At 39.3% G+C, this 16,468-nt stretch overlaps 1 protein-coding gene across 1 annotated transcript in view; it reads left to right on the top strand.

Moving 5' to 3' along the window:
• ANKRD44 (ankyrin repeat domain 44) overlaps nucleotides 1-16,468 on the top strand; it is a 76,944-nt gene that overhangs the window by 37,308 nt on the left and 23,168 nt on the right. Inside the window, exons 12-15 of the mRNA XM_009332811.1 lie at nucleotides 2,063-2,131; nucleotides 2,879-3,019; nucleotides 7,007-7,118; nucleotides 13,878-13,904. Coding sequence (XP_009331086.1) covers nucleotides 2,063-2,131; nucleotides 2,879-3,019; nucleotides 7,007-7,118; nucleotides 13,878-13,904 — 349 coding nt within the window. The remainder of the gene's footprint in view (nucleotides 1-2,062; nucleotides 2,132-2,878; nucleotides 3,020-7,006; nucleotides 7,119-13,877; nucleotides 13,905-16,468) is intronic.

Genomic DNA, 16,468 nt, shown 5'->3' with positions numbered 1-16,468 from the left:
CTAGGGAAAAGAGAGTGAAGAGAAGGAGCTGTGGCTCCCGGGATGCTGCTGGCAGGGGAGTTATTCCTGGCCTCCGCCTTTGGACTGTGTCCTTCTCCAAAAACGCAACTACGCAACAGTGCCCATCAGATTGCAACCCTGGAGTCCAAATGCAGCTCATCTCCTTCTTTCCCGTTTTTCAGGTGCAAGTTTAAAAGTTTCTAAAAGCAAAAACAACAAACCAAAACAACAACAAAAACAAACCAAACAAACAACCCCCAACCTCCAAATTAGAAAGTCAAAAGACTCTTGTTCTCTCAGGGCAATGCATTCCTGATAAGTGCTGGGAGGCCAGAAATGGAAACAAATGAAAACTGAAATATGTCAATTTAAGTTGTAAATGTAGCATCCTGTTAGTTTCAATATTTCCAAATAATTGTCAGTGGAGTGCTGTGAAGTTAACCTAGCAAAAGGACAAAACGTTTGGCAAGCGTCGAATTTTGACTCTTCTGTTGAGGACTTTATGGCTCCAAAAACAGCTGAAATGGAGCCCTGGCTAGAACCCAGCTTGGATTGTCTGTGGTTATAGCAAGCAGAAATGGTCATCCATAGCAAATACTTGGCAGTCTTTCTGGAAGGTTTTTTTTCTTCTCAGTGGACCAAAATGTGTATCACAAAGTTTTCCTTATTACAAAAAACTAATAAAATTGATCCAAATAGTGTTTTTATTATTCTTATGATATTATTCTTCTTGATACTTGTCTCATATTTATAGAGGAGGTATGACTGTTGCTTGGATGGAGATTATTATAATATAGTTCAAATGCTAGCTCTTCGATAAGGCTGTACCCCAAAAGAATAATAAAAACAACCTGGAAACCCTAAAGAGAAGGAGAGGCTTCATAAGAAGGAAAAGTGGCTCATGAAAATAAACCATATTTTTCCAGTGGTTTACTACAATTGTCATCACTAACAAGTGTTTTTATTTTTAGTACGTTGTGGTGAGTGTTCTGTAGCTATTTTATGCAATAGCGATTTAGAGTAGGGATGAACATAAGCCAACATATTGCATCCAGTCTTTTTTTTTTCCTGGAGCTGGAGCTATACAAAAGGCATTCGGTTTTTTCCTGACACGTGCCTGTTACTCCCATTACATTAATGCGAGTTGCATGGGTACTAGGAAAAGAACTTACTTCAAAGGCCTGCTCATCTGATTGTGAACACAAATGATTTATTGCCCCTGTGAATGACAAGGAGTCTTGGAAAGTATTGCGCTTCTTTATGTCATTTTCTGGCTTGGAGTCATACGTCTATTCGCTTGAATTACAAAAGATGTGAGAATTCATCTGTTTTATTTTCTGTTAAAAATCACCTGGCTTTAAACAAGAGGAAGAAGCAGCTATGATGTGGTGAATTCCTTCAACAGATACAAAGCAATAGACCCCAATTCATCCACTTATATAAATGCAGTATTGATACGACAATCATTTTAAATAGCTATGCCCCTTACTCAACAATAGAGCACTTAGAGATGTGCTTAAATCTATCAATAGTCAACAAATCATATGAGAGTAAACCTAAAAGTAATGCCTGTGATTAAATCTCACTAAGTAAATAGGCTTTGAGCAAAGTGCTTACTGTTGAATGCTTTGCTGAACGGGGGTGGATTTCATTAAATGTCACCTCTTCATTATTAGACTGGCATTTTATAAGCTCGTAACAACTTTCTTTTAAAGTTCTCTTATAAAATACCAGTTCAGTGTGGGAAGCATTAGAGTACAGCTCCCACTGAAAATCTCCAAACACACTGAATTCAGATCACATTTACTGTGCTCTCTTTGGAATTTTTTTTTTTCTTCTGCAGAAGAGAAGTTGGAGGTTTTCTAGAAAAAAAGGAAATAGTTTTTTAAAGCTTCATTTTCTGGTTGATTGAATTTCACGTTGTAGTTGCCTGTACCCTGTTTTTGCACAGCAAATAATACAAAAACAGTTAAAGTAACTTTTTCCTTTTTGGGGGCAGGGGGCAACACAGATGTAAACTTCTGTTTTGTTCATGTTTTGTTTTCTTTACTTCTCTTTCCAGTAATGTTGAATGTATAAAACTCTTGCAAAGCAGTGGAGCAGATTTTAATAAGAAGGACAAATGTGGGAGGTAGGTAAATTATGAAGCTCGTTTAAAAAAGAAAAAATAAAGAATCTAGCAGGCAAGGAAGAAAGACCACCTCAGTCTGGAAATCATAGGTTCTATGAAAAATGACAGTAAAATAAAGTAGGAGTTTGGCCTTCCCTGCAGAACTCTTGCTGCTGTAGTTATATGCCAGACAGACAGGTGCAGACTTCATGAAATACATAAAAGCCATCCCACCCTCCTGAGTTTTCTGTTTTAAAAATATCACACGGTTTTTTTTTTTCCCTTATTGCTTCTCTTATTGCCCATATTCTTGTGCTTGTCTGCCCAAGACAACACCTGGGTTATGATGGGAGGATTGCTGCTATTTGACGTGTTTCCTGGAGGCTTTTTCTCCCCATGTGAAGTGTTGCTATGAGTGTTGCTATGCCAGCTAAATAAGATGCTGTGAGGGACACCGTGCTTTGCTCTGCCTCCCAGCTGGAAGAAAGTAGCATGTATGCAGAGCAACAGCAGAGGCTGCCACTGGGAATAGGTCATTTGCAAGACACAGGTTGAGGATCTGTATCCTATTAGGCTTCGTAGGAGCACCAAAACTTCCTATTAACACAATATTTTGTTAAATTTGCATAACTTTGCATTTCACCACAGGAACATAAGGCACTGATGTTAACTGCTGGAAATCTGTACGAATGCAGCAATTAAGATTTGTCATTATCCTCGGTGGTGCATATTGGAATATGAGCTAACAAACTGTCGCTTATGTTCCAGGACACCGTTGCACTATGCAGCTGCAAATTGTCATTTCCACTGTATTGAGACACTGGTGACAACAGGAGCCAATATTAATGAAACAGATGACTGGGGACGCACCCCTTTGCACTATGCTGCTGCTTCTGACATGGACCAAAAGTAAGAAGGCCTCTTTGTATTCCTTGTTTAAAGTGTTTTGCTAAATCAGTGTCATTCTATTCTCTTCATGATGCTATGTCATTTGAGCCAAAAAAATGATCCCGCTAGCAAAGGAATTTCTCTCGGATGTCTGCATAACTCTACACTGAGTTGCTCTGACTGTAAGCCATCCCCAGATGATGTGGCATTTCAGCTCTACGGTTTACCTTTGATGTATCGCACAGTTTTGCAGCCACCCTGTCCTACTGAACTATTTTCACAACATTTTGTCTTATGTTTTCCTCTGTGTGGTTTCCTCACAAGAGTAAGCTCAGAGAATTTTCTACATCTGCTTTGCAAGTCCATCAGAAGGGATGGAGCGGGAGACAGCAGGAGAGGTTTTCCCAGATGGACAGCTGTGACAGACAAATATCTGGCCATTCTGACAGACTTTCTGGAAAAGATGGGATAGATCTACCCATCAGGCGCTCTCCATTGTCAGAGCTGATAAAAATGCTCACCCTGTCCAAACAGGTTGCTTTTTAGAGACTTTAAAAAGAGAGAGGCCTGGGGAATATCCTTTGGCAGAATGCAGTGCTGTTCTTGTGAGAAAGGGGGAAAACAGCTGCAACACTTAGAAATCCTGTGGTTAGTGACTGCAATTTCTGATTTCCAGATAGTTGCATGTTTTGGCAATCTCTTCCTTATAACGTACTGTGTAAAACAGGCTCAACTATACTGTTAGTTCTCTCTCAAAACTGTTAGCGACCTGTATTTATTTTAGGTCATCCCATGCTTCTCTGTCTCATTCCTTTAGACACTAAGGAGCTATTTTCTTGGTTTCTCATATAGTGAGGTCTGGTAAAAATACATCTGGCTCATTCCCAGCAGAATACCACCTCAAAGCCACTGCAGGAAAACTTCAGCTTAACTTTATGGTAGAGGTTTGGATGCCATACCAGAGCCTTGGTAGCTTCTTCACCATTTGCTGTGGTAATACTGATATAAAAAATGTCTTCCCTATCACCCTCAAACCTGAACAGTGCTGGGAAGAAGGCAGCAGGATCTTCAAAGGTCTGTGCTTGGCATTACAATCAGAGTAGGCTTGTAGGAAGGTTTTCACCACTGGCTGTTTCTAATTCTGTCTTGCCAGGGTGAGTTGTTACTCAGGGTGTTGAGACTTTTGATTCCGTGTGTTTTTCAGCTTTTGGCTCTTTGTAGGTGAAGTTCCTGCATTTAAACAACTAAAGGATGTATCTACTTCCATCACTAATGAAAAAAAAAAAAAGCTTACTTTAGTCACATCCTGAACATTAGCAGGAATATGTGGCCTTTATTTGCCCTCGTAGTCCAAACCTAAATTGATTCTGATGTGGTGATGCTGTCTTCTCATTAAGTTTTCCAGTTTGAGATGTTCTGGAAGAAGCTTTGTTACATAGATGAAATGCTATTTGCAGTCTGTGATTTTATAGGTCAGCATATTTTTTTTCCTGCTGTTTTTTTGCCTGCTGAATGGCAAAAAACTCCCAAGGTCAGGCAATCTCAGTCCAAAGAATATTCGTAATTATTTAACTTTGGATGTGGGCAGCTAATGAGCAGGGAGAAGTCTTGGTGCAGCAAGGTTGCCCCACTGTTTCAGCTATTTTGGTAATTGTTGTTGCTTATGGTCTTCAGAAAGTACCCTTTCCTGCAATGGAAATCACAGCAGCATTTTCATTAAACAGATGATTGCAGTTTCCGAGTATGTACTGTTTCTCCAGATCATCACTTACTCTGTTCAGGGAATCTTATTTTGGGATCTCACTGATTTGTAGTTAACTGAAAGCAGATGCAGGTAGGACTTCAGCATAGTACATGAGTACCGTCTATAAGCTCACAACGTTAATATTCAGGAGAGTTATTTTATTAATAATGAAGTTTTCTCTGAGTCAGGGACATCAGACAGACCCTGGGTTTGTAGAACAATCCATTATTGTTAGCACCCACAGGAAGAATGTCAAATCTTGATACTACAAATGGGAAATTGCATATTAAAGAAAGGATGTACTGTTCTGCATTGTGCAGGATCCAGTCTGAAATTTGTGTGTTATATTGGGATTGAAATTAGCAAGCTGTCCTTCTACAAACCTTTCAAGCTACTAATCTGTGATGATAGCAGTTTGTAGATGTATTTTGTGTTAGCCTTGGTGGCCAAGAAAGATCATAATCACGAGCTCATGATTGTAAGGTCACAAATCATAGTCTTCTGTCTGCCATCCACCCAGCTGAGAAGCAGAGGTGCCAAAAATGATCCGAGTGGGCAGGAATATGAAGGCATGTTGAGCTCTTTGAAGAATCTAAAGAATCCGACTGAAAGATCTACACAGTGTTGCCAAGATACTTCACAGAAAGCGAGGAGAGTCAGCAACATAGCTAATGCAGATTCAAGATAGACGGATTTAGTATCAGTGACTAAAGTTTCTCTAAACCCTAAATGCTAGAGAAGAACTAGCAGGTTACTGTAGGAAGAAGCAAGCTGTGGTAATCCTGAGTTCCTCTCTGCAAAGGAAACAAAATGCACAACACTGCTGTGGGAAAAATGGAGGGATTCTAGAAAGAGATGATCAAACTGTTTCTGATAGAAACCAGAATTTTCTGTTGGGTTTTTTTTTTTTTTTTTTCTGGTATTGACTTGCAGGACAATAAACTACCATGTTGTAGTTGTCTCCATAGCTTGCAAAACTTATTAGCTGCAGACCCATGCAGTACACTCATTTAACTTGTATAATTCTTATTGCTGGCTGGAGGAGGTCAACTCCTTGAAGAGGAGATTGGGGATGGGTGGCAGACTGTGTCAAAATCACTGGTATGATATTTTGAAAATAAGTTGCATTTTTCTGTCCTCTGTGCTAAGAAGAAAGAATATTTTAGGTAACTCCCATGAAAATGCTGAAGAACTTGAAAGAGCCAGTGAGATGAAGGAAAAAGAAGCTGCATTGTAAGTTTGGTGTCAATAAAGCAGTTAGACTCCATTTCTGGAGAATGCCACTGCTTTGGGCTGCAGTTTACACTCTGCTTTTGCTCATTCATTGCTCTGCTAAACACAAGCTAAGCTAATGCTTAGCTTTAATGAGGGCTCACCTAAAGAAAAAAAGCTCTATGCTCCTCTCTGTGCACATATACCCTAATATTTCTGTTTCTGTGCTTGTTGCTGTTTCTTAATTGAAAATGTACTGCTTCAGTAATTTAATAATTCTTTAGTATCATGCACTGACTTATTTTAGCGCTTTGCACTGAGTATGTATGTTGCAAAAAGAAGTAGCCAATGGCTTCCTCAATGTATTTACTTGGATTGACATTTTCATCTAGCTGCTTAATGATTTTTTTTGTTTTAAAAATCCCCTTTTTCATATGACAGCCTTACATTCACTACAAATTACAAGCTATGGAAGGAAGTACTAATAACAAAATGATGATTCCTTGATGGTATAAGAAAAAGTGGCAGGAGCTATAAAGAGCATAAGGGATCCTTTGAAAAACACATGATTTAAAAAAAAAAAAGGCCAACAAAGAAGAAAATATATTTATGTACGTACATGCCAGGAAATTAACTCAGTTAAGTCTTTATTTTTCAGCTTGCCATAGTGCGTGTTTGGAGGCCAGTGGTTTGATCTATGAGTTTTTATGTACAGCGGTAGCAAATCTAGGCTGTTTACATCATGGTACAGAGTTGGTGTAGTTTTCTTTCAGGCTTTGTAATAGAAAATCATTTTGTAATCTAGAGTAGCCATAAAGTTGGGTTGAAGACTGTTTTTTATGAAGATCTTCAAAGATGAGTGGGGATTTGCTCTTTTAAAAAATGGTGAATGTGGGGAGCTATTGGTGAAAAGAGGGAAGCTTGTAAGTGATTTGAGGTGCTGCTAGAAATACAGAATTAACTGCCAATTTTCAATGCCACTCCTAGTTGCAGTGAGGAATAAGTCTGTTAAATATTGTGAGCTCTCATTTAAATGAGTGAATTGTCCACAGGTGTCTAGAGTTCCTTCTACAAAATGATGCCAATCCATCCATCCAAGACAAAGAGGGGTACAACACTGTGCATTATGCTGCTGCATATGGGCACCGACAGTGTTTGGAACTGGTGAGTGCTCAGACAGTTCAGAAGTCTCTTATCTGCTGATTTATATATGTGTATATGCCAGTATTATGAACTCCCCTGATAGTTACTATTTCAGTTCCTTGGATATTTACAATTCTGTGAAAACCTGCAGTAAGGTGCAGTAAACTCAAATATATGCAACCAGATGTATCTTAAAACCATGTTAATCTTGATAATTCCGTCCTTGTTCAACAAGCTGGTGCTTAAATGTTGTCTTTGAGTGGAGTTTATGTGTGCTCAAATTATTTCTAATTGTTATCAAAATATTCCTAGTGTATGTGCCAGTAGTAAGGGATAGTTCCCAGTGCATGATGGCGTATGTGCCTTCTGCAGCTGGCACATTATCTGACTTGCAAACTGGGAGAGTAAATAGCTTTTGTCAGCTGCATACCTGCAGTGCCTTTTTGCCTCTGGTGAAACAATAGCAGCATTGATAAAGTTACCATCATCAAGATTAACCTTGTATGCAATGTAACTGGGCTTTTTTTGTTGTTGGACCCGAATGATTAGAAATTGCATCTCATAAGGAGCCAAAAATTTTTAGCCAAAAATTGGATTTGGGAGAGGTATAGTATGGATTTATAGAAGTTTGTGACTTGTAAAGTAAGTGTCATGAAGATGGGCATTAACTGAACTGCTTGATGTACAGGGTGATCCAAAATTATGGTGTCACATATAAATAGGCTTTAATTGCTTTAAAAAAAGCTCTAATTAGAAAATTGTATGGATATTCATGCTTTAGTAAGAACACTGTGTGCTGTTTAGTGTTTTATGTTGTTTGGTTCTTTCTTTCTTTGTTGAAGAGTCAAAGTACTTAATTATTGAAAAGGAGCTCTGCACAGCGCGTGCCACTTTCACACCACATTTACCAGCACTGTCAGTTACTGCCACCACAGGAGAAATACTGCAGCTGACCTACATCAAGGTCACAACAGCTAGGAAGCCTTGACCTGTAGTTACGCCAGGGCAGCCCTGGGTCAGAGTCTCAGGTGGGATCTTAAGCCTTTTTAGCTCCCACCTGCAAGCATGTATATTTAGGACACTTAAAATATCACTGCTCCTTTGTTGCTTGTGGCAGCAAGTTTGACCTTTACTTGTTTAGAGCCTTTTCCTAGAGCTGATCTCTTGTGACTCTGCCTACGGGGATGGAGGGGTCCTCTGCTGAGCCTGCCGCCCATTTGGAACAAAAGCCGATGTTCTTCGTATTTGTAGGGTGCATATAGAGAGTAGCCTCCTCTGTGCTGTGTACAAGCCTATGCTTGTATGGCCACAGCAATGTGTATTGCAACTTTACTTGTGTCTTATCACCAGATTCTTGCATGACTTGCATGAGCAGAGATCTTCTATAACAGCACCTTCACTGGGGAATTCTCTTTCAGCCTTCATATCACAGTTCCTGTGTGCCGCGAGGCACGGAGCAGGCACGGAGCAAGGTCCCCTCTCTTTTCTTTTGCTTGTTGCTGTGCACGTTTTCTGGCAACCTATCAGTTGCAGACAATGACCTGCTATCAAGCCCCAGTGTTGCTTAGGCTTGCCAGACAAAAGGAATAGCTGGAAATGCAGTGCATATCAGAGGTCTTGGGTTTTCTTTTAATATTGGAGGGTGAAATGCAAACTGTGGGCTAGAGACAGCTGTGCAGCAAGTGTTCTATATTTGGACAGAGAAATTCAATGTTTTTCCATGTCAGTCTTCCCATATTTGTGACTATAGCTGCCGTATAGAAACCCAAGGTCAAGTATAATTTGTAAAGTTATAGTCATACAGCTGTTCTGTGTACACCGGTGAAAGAAAACTGCTATGAATTTTAGCCTTTTGCATGCAAAGGGCCACTATTGTGTACTAGGTTGTCTACCTTAAAGTTTTGAGGGACCAGGATTTTGCCATTGGTGTTCAGAGGTTGACAGGCATCTCATTTTCTCTCTGGAATACAAAAGCTAAATGTACCAGAAAGCATTTGTGCTCCATCAACAGTAGGACCAGGACTTGTCATCTTTGCACCTGCTGTCAGAAGAAGGTGATTCTGTTTTGTTCATGTGAGCAGTTGTCCCTTAGCTCTAGTGAGTTACCGAGTCCTGAGTTTAATAACTTTATATTTTATAAGAGTGACTAACTAACTGATACAGGCACCACAGCTACACTGATTGTTTTGCATTGCTTGAATTCAGGATGACAAAAGGGTCAGGACCAAAGTCTTGAGTAGCTGAAAGGTAATTCTGCCGTGGGCATGAAATGGAAATAATCATCGTGCCCAGGTTTATTCACTTATTCCAACATGAGACTCTCAGGTGTTAAGATAATTGTTGATTCCTGTGCTTCATCTGATAAAGTAGTGTCATCTATAGACAATGCTATCCTGTAATGCAATCAAATTGTTTTTGACAGAGTTATGCTTATCTATGGCTACTTGAAGGCTGTGTGTAAAAGCTGCAATAAGAATTCATCTGGTGCAGATGGAAAGGAGCCTCACTGTCTTGTAAGGCTCACTGGTGGCTTGGTCACAGTTTGTTGTGCTCTCTGTGGTGGCCCTATGACAAGGACTTTGTCATGAACCATGACCTTTATTTCTGGTAGCTATTAACCACAGTACATTGATTGCTCTAGTTATTCATAGTTAAATGAAGCATCCACTAAGGTTTAATTGTTTCTAGGCATGACTTTTATCTAGAGGCCCCTTCTTTTCCACGTAGAAGAGAGAACAGTAAGTCATCAAATGCCATCTTAGTCCTCAAGCCTGCTGTTTATCAGTTTTGAAAACTAAACCAATGGAGATCCAGGAAACTGGCAATGCTATTTGCCTCGTTTCTCTCTCTTGAGCTGCACCGGGCTCTCCTCAGTAATGGTGGAGGCAGCTGATGGTTCCAGTTAACGCTGCAGGTTGACTTGGTGGGTTAGTGTGTAGAGTAGGTGCGTGAGGACAACTGGTTATGTCTGAGGAGTTCTTGGCTGTTTTGTTGCTGTATCTTGGAAATACATTTTTCTTGTTTTTCTTGCCTTCAGTGCTAATGAAAAGGAAAATAAGATTTGCAATATTTTTAGTTGCTCTTACTCAAGGAACAGTGGGAGCCCAGCAGCCCTAATTCCAATGTAAATATGTCTGTAGATAGGCAGGGAGACTTTTTTATTTTGGTTTCACATGTGCAATAACAGCGATAAATTGATGTCTTTCTTAAAAGTGCTAACTTCAAACCACTAATTTATATCACAGGAACTCTGACATGCAGAATACTCCTAAAATATTTCCAATCCCTTCCATCCTGAAGAAGAGATTTTCAGGCAGGATTATTGAAATAACAACATTATTTTTCAGTGCCAAATTAGCTCTTATTTTAGTGTTTCATCCCTTGGATAAATATTTTTGGTTTACTATTGATAGCTCATAGATGAAAATATCTAGGAATTATCTTCCCTAGAACAAGACAGTTCTTTATGGGCATAAAACTGTTAGAGGAAAGAGTACATATAAAATATGAAGCTTTAATTCTGATCAAAACTAAGGCAAAGTGAGTGCAAAAATGAGCTTGAGTTTATGAATAATGGTTACTAGTATTTCTCTACATGCACAATATCGAACTTCGGCAAAATGTTAGGGAATTATTTCAGTGTTCCAGAATATGTCAAGTTTATAAAAGACCTTGTAAGAGTAACTTTTTCTTCCCCTCTCCCCCCTGGTTTTTAGAACAGATATCTAAAATAGCTTATTTCTAAATAAATAGTCACTTAAAGAAAAAAGTCTGAAGAAGATGATGCAGTATCTAATGGAGTTTCCTTCGCTGAGGGATCTGATCTGTGCTTTAAGCACCATAGCTTCTCAGCATTACAAAATATTTACACGTTTGAGCACAGTTTAGGAAAGGCAGGTTTATGTACGAAAATATATTTTCATGTTTTGACTTTTGTGTTTACTGTGAGCCCAATACCTTGGCCGGAATTTAGCTACATTTCTTTGTGGAGAGCGGAGAGGTATTAGGAGAAATAAGGATTAAGAGTGAAAAGGTCATATCCTCTGACCCGAACAAATAAAATTTGTGTTTGTGTGTTCAACCACAGAGCTCAATGACAGAAGCTTTTTTCCTGGAGGACCTTTAGGTTGTCTGGGATATTAGTGGGGTAGTTGCCCTGCAATGAATGACGTGATGTTGCTAAAAAGAGAAGAGTGGAAGCAGACTCTTGAATTCTTTCTCCATCTGTAAGGAGCCATTCATAAAGGCTGAATGGTGGGCACATGTGCTCACAAGCAACTGAAACTCCCATCTGCTTTCCTACTTCTAAAAATAACCTCATGTTTGTTTAGATTGGGACTGACTTCTTTCGTGTTAGGTAGTCAGGGATATCGGTCACGGTCACTAGCTGGTATTTTAGAGCTGATCGCATCACCAAACTACTTTGGAAAAAAGAAAAATATGGTGGTTTTTTCATTGAAATGATATCACAAAATCCTTATTGGTTGTGAAAAGAGTAAAATGTAAATTGTAATTTCACATTAAAATTCTCTCTGGCGAGGCAGTCAAGCACTTTGTGCTGGTAAAAATAGGTTTCTGTGCAGTGTTAGGGCAAACAGAATTAAATGCGTGTCTCCTGTAGTGAAATCTCTTCTCTGACTGTAAGAATTGATGGTTATTTTTTCTTTTAATCTGTTCTTCTCTTTATTCCATGAGCAAATGAAATTCCCTCTTTGGCTAATAGAAATTGAATCGGCACAGGGGCTAATTCATTTGAGGATGGGAGGAGAGCATGGTTTAACCGAAAACCGTGTCCAAAAGAGAAGGCAAATCTCAGTCTGTCTGCCTGCCTGGAGCGAGGTGATCCGCACAGCTGTCTGTGTCAGGGAGAAGGGGCAGAGGGAGATTTCCCACTAGCAGAAGGCCGTCTTGGCTGTGCCGTGAAAGGAGAGGCTGGGTTTGAAGAGAAAGAAATCACCTTTTATTAGACCTGCTGTTACCACTGGAAAATAGTTAAGCCGCACCTTCAAACACTTGGTTCCTTAACCCATGGAGAAATTGAAGTCACATACCCTATAAATCTTTGATGTGGCTGCTACCAACTATGTATCTCTCTTATCAACAAGAATTTGTTCATTCATCCATCTAAGAGCAGGACAGTGGTAATTAGTGACAAATGAATCTCAAGTGTGGTTGGGGTAGGTGTTAAAAAGCCTTTTGCCACATGGGGATCTGGCTTGGATGCTTGTCCAGCGGCAACCCCTAGGCCACCTCCTGGCCCGAATCTCTTCATTCAGGGGATACATTCTGGGTTTTCTCCTTCATGAATGCCTGTCCGTCTCCAGGACCAACACCCTCTTTCTTAAAGGGAACGTTCTGTCAGAAACCAGTGGTGATAGTGTTTCGTGTGGTGAATGACTTCGTACCTATGTCTATGAGAGCTTTTCCCATGTGGAAGCTCCTTTGTCAGTGGAGGAAGCTCAAAGTCATTAACTCGAGTGGCTCTCGGGCTTCTAAGGAAAAGAACTTAGAAACTTAATGCTTGAAAATAACTTTAATAAACCCAATTTGTCTGTCAGTCCTAGAATCACCCAAATAATGGTAGATTGATTCAATTACCATCACAGCTGATCATCAGGTGTGATGTCAGCATTAGTGACGTCAGCATTACTGTCATTACATGTCATTTGTGATGTCAGCATTAGTGCAGTATGTACCCACTGGTTAAATGATCAATAGGCGCCTATATACGCTAGATATGCTAGTATATTCTGGCTTAGATTTTATGTTTTGGAAACTAGATAATTTTAATCCTAAAAATGTTTTCTGGAAAGCTAATGCTGCTTGTGAACTCCATGAGTGCAGGAATTTACCATTTTCTTTGGCACCCTGCTGGTACGTTGGCTTGTAGGATAGGAGTATTGTCTAGCGTCTCTGAGGTTTATTTTCTGTCTCTCTGACAGATTTTGTCTTTTTTAGTTTATATTTTTATTTTCCTGGGGTGGAGAAGCGAGGCACTTAGATCTGCTGTCTTCTGACAGAGAATAACAAGGCCGTTGCAGAACTGCAGGAGACATTTTTCCTTCAGTTTGGAAAGAGGTCGTGGACTTCTGCCGTTGCCTTAAATACCTGTCTGTGAGCGTGTATCTGTGTGTGGTGTTTAAATGTAAATGTGTGAAGAATATCTGACTCCCTCAAATCTACTGAATCCAATGAAAAGGGCCTTTGATCATGGTATATAGCATTGCATTAGACTGTATAGCTCAGAAAGAGCTGTGGGCGCTGGGTGGGATGTTGGGGGTGTAATCAGGCGTATTTATATAAGGCAAGATGGTTGCCTGCATGAGCAGACTTTCAAAAAGAAACTATCACTGATTTATTGGTATTTGTAGGCTTACAAAGCAATCTAACTTCATTAGGCAGTCTCCCACAGTGTGTGGATTTTGTACCTGTATATCTGTATTTTGTCAATTGAGTAGATTGATCTTAAACATTCTCATCGAACATTATTTTCCTCTTTCCCCTCTTCCCTTATGAAGTAATGCAACTGGTATCTGTTCACAGTGGCTGTCTGAGAGTAGGCAGTAGGCCATTGCTTCGGGAGTATTTCATCTGTAGGTGGACAGTGTAAAGATTGGTGCACGCAGGATCAGGTCTTCCTTTGTGATTCTGTTCATGCAGCACTTGCAATGCAGTTTATTCTACAGGAAAAACAAAACAAAAACCCCAGAAACACTTGCAGATTACAATTATACTTGAATATTTATGTCTTTAATTATTCTAATTGACCTTTTTAATTAGATTGGAAGCAAAACTCCATTGGATATAGTGAGTAAATGAAAAATGATCGCATGTTGTGTATTTTCATTTTTATTTAAACTTCTTATAGTATTTTGCAAATCCTTGTATTCACTCTGATAAAGCCTGAAGAAGAAGAATCACAACTCTTATCTAGCATGCCACGTACTTCAAGCCACTGCATGTGTGCTGCTTTTGTTTCCATTGGATTTCCTTCTTGCTGTTGCTTACAGGCTCAAGCTTTGCTAGAAAGTCTGTTGCTTTTCCTCAGTCAGTCTTAGGAGCTGTGAGTCAAGTGCACGTACCTGACTGGCATGACACTTTTCTGGATGTTTTGCATTTGGTAATGTGAAATGGAACCAACGCTTGTCTGTTTTCTGGAAGTTTGTGGCCAATTTCAAAGTGGTTCGGAGAAGAAATGTAAATTACATGTCTTCAAGTGAGTCTGAATTTAAAAAGCACTTGTGCGTATTTCACAGTAGAGGCACAAATGAGAGGAGAGTAGCAAAAATACCATTGAAATGCACATTTTTAAAATTGACTGTCACTGTATTTCACCAGTGCTCAAATTTTCTAGCTAAAGAGAAATTTTTTTAAGGATAATAATTTCTCTAAATAAAAGCCTTCCTATACCTTTTACACAAGTGTATGAAATTTTGCAAAACTTTCCCTGGGTAAGAGGGTCCTTAAACCAAAGTATGAGGCTTTACAGAACCTCTGAGGTAGAATTTCTCGCCAGAAAGAAACATGATAAACATGATTCGAGTGTGAAAGTTCCATGTTCACATCTCTGCCCTGACTGACAAAGAAATTGGACTTCTACATCCCGGGAAGTGACCAACATGTTATGCTGGCTGGTACTGGGTAGGATCTCCTGCTCTCGTTTGGAGCTGTCCCGCTTCGTATATTCATTGGGTGAGAATCTCCTGTATAACCCACTGAATATGGCACTCATATGGCTTAACATGAAACGATTTTGTGTGAAGTGGAGGAGCTCCAACAGAAGATTAGTGTCCCACGTGAGAACAGCCAGTGGCCTGGAGGTCTGCTTGAATTTAGATATGTTTAAGGACTTAAACGTTGTTCTTTTATATGCCAGGTAAGTGGCATATTTATTGGATGTTTACACTTTGTACTGGAAGAGCTGCATGGAACTACTAATAAATTTCTTCAGACTCAGTCTACTCAAGCTCTTGCAAAACTTCTTGCTTATGTTATTTTAACTTCACCCATGATCTATGCACGTGAGCGAAATTGATGTAAACACTGATTAATCTGATTTTTAAAGCCTGATTTTAGGAAAACATATCAGACTGTGGGTTAAGGATATGTATGGGTTTTAACCTGGTCAAATTAAAATAATTTGATCATTTGTAGTTACAAATATGGAGAGAGCTTACAGGATTGCTTGTCCCCCCTGAGGGTATGTTTGTACCACTTCACCTTTCAATTACTCAATCAAGAATAATTCTGAGATTTAAAAATGTGCTTCCCTGCTATAAAGTAGTACAGAAGTTAATTCTATTACTCTGTTCTATCTCATCTGACACAACTGATGAGAGTCTTCAATCTTCCGCTTGCTACTTGCTGGAAAAGCCTTTATTTAAAAGAAGCTGCTGCTGGTATGTTTTCCCCCAGCAGAGACAATTATCTATTGCAATTTATCAGGAAAGATGAGATTCCAAGTGACATCCTAGCTGATATTTTTATTCAGTTCTGAAAGTGACATTAAAAATTGTTACTAATTGCCACTTCTGAATGACCTTGTAAGTGATAAGCTACACTGCAATGGAATTATTGCAGAAGAGCAATGTTCAACTACTTCTTTTGTCTTAATTGCCTTCTGATCAGCTCTTCGCGTGTGTGACAATTTCTGAACGCCGTTTGCTTAATAACCTTTCAGAGTAAAGGCCATTTATAGGTTATACACATGTAATCTAATGTTTTGCCATTTTATGATTAGTATTAATAGCACCAAACTGAAGAAGTTCATTAACAGTGCTGGAAGTATGCGTGTTGGAATGTGGAAGTTGCCTTACTCACTACAATAGTAAAACTCTCAAAGAAAAGTCACTTTAACTTCAGTGGTAGTTAGATCAAACCTTTAATATAACTACCAGCAGTGCACTTAAATGGCTGTGCCTGGAGGTGTGGGTGCGTGATGGCTTGTACAGAATCACGCGTTCTGTTCTCTTACAGCATTTGAGATAGCACCCATCGTTACAGTGTCTACGGTTTGAAGTTGCTTCTGACTCTTCCTTTTAAAAGTGTAGCTTAAACCTTTTATGCATGGTTAAAGTATTATCTCCTTTTCTGCCTAATGATAATTTTAAATTACTGAGATGCTCCATGAAGCTTTTTTTTTTTTTAACCAGAGCTGAATTTTAGAATATATTACAGTCTATAAGGACAATCATAAGATCTACCCTGACTCATTACCTGGCACATCTGACTCAAAAAAAAAAATGGAGGGGGGAAAACTCCCCATACCATATCCTGCCATATAATCCTTTATTATAACCACAGAATAAAATCAAGCAGTAAAGCCTCTTATGTCTGTAAATACCCTTACCGTACAAATAAAATAAAATTGT

This window comes from Pygoscelis adeliae, unplaced genomic scaffold, assembly GCF_000699105.1.
Source record: "Pygoscelis adeliae isolate BGI_AS28 unplaced genomic scaffold, ASM69910v1 Scaffold160, whole genome shotgun sequence".
NCBI lineage: Eukaryota > Metazoa > Chordata > Aves > Sphenisciformes > Spheniscidae > Pygoscelis > Pygoscelis adeliae.
This window is presented reverse-complemented; position numbering and strand designations above follow the sequence as displayed.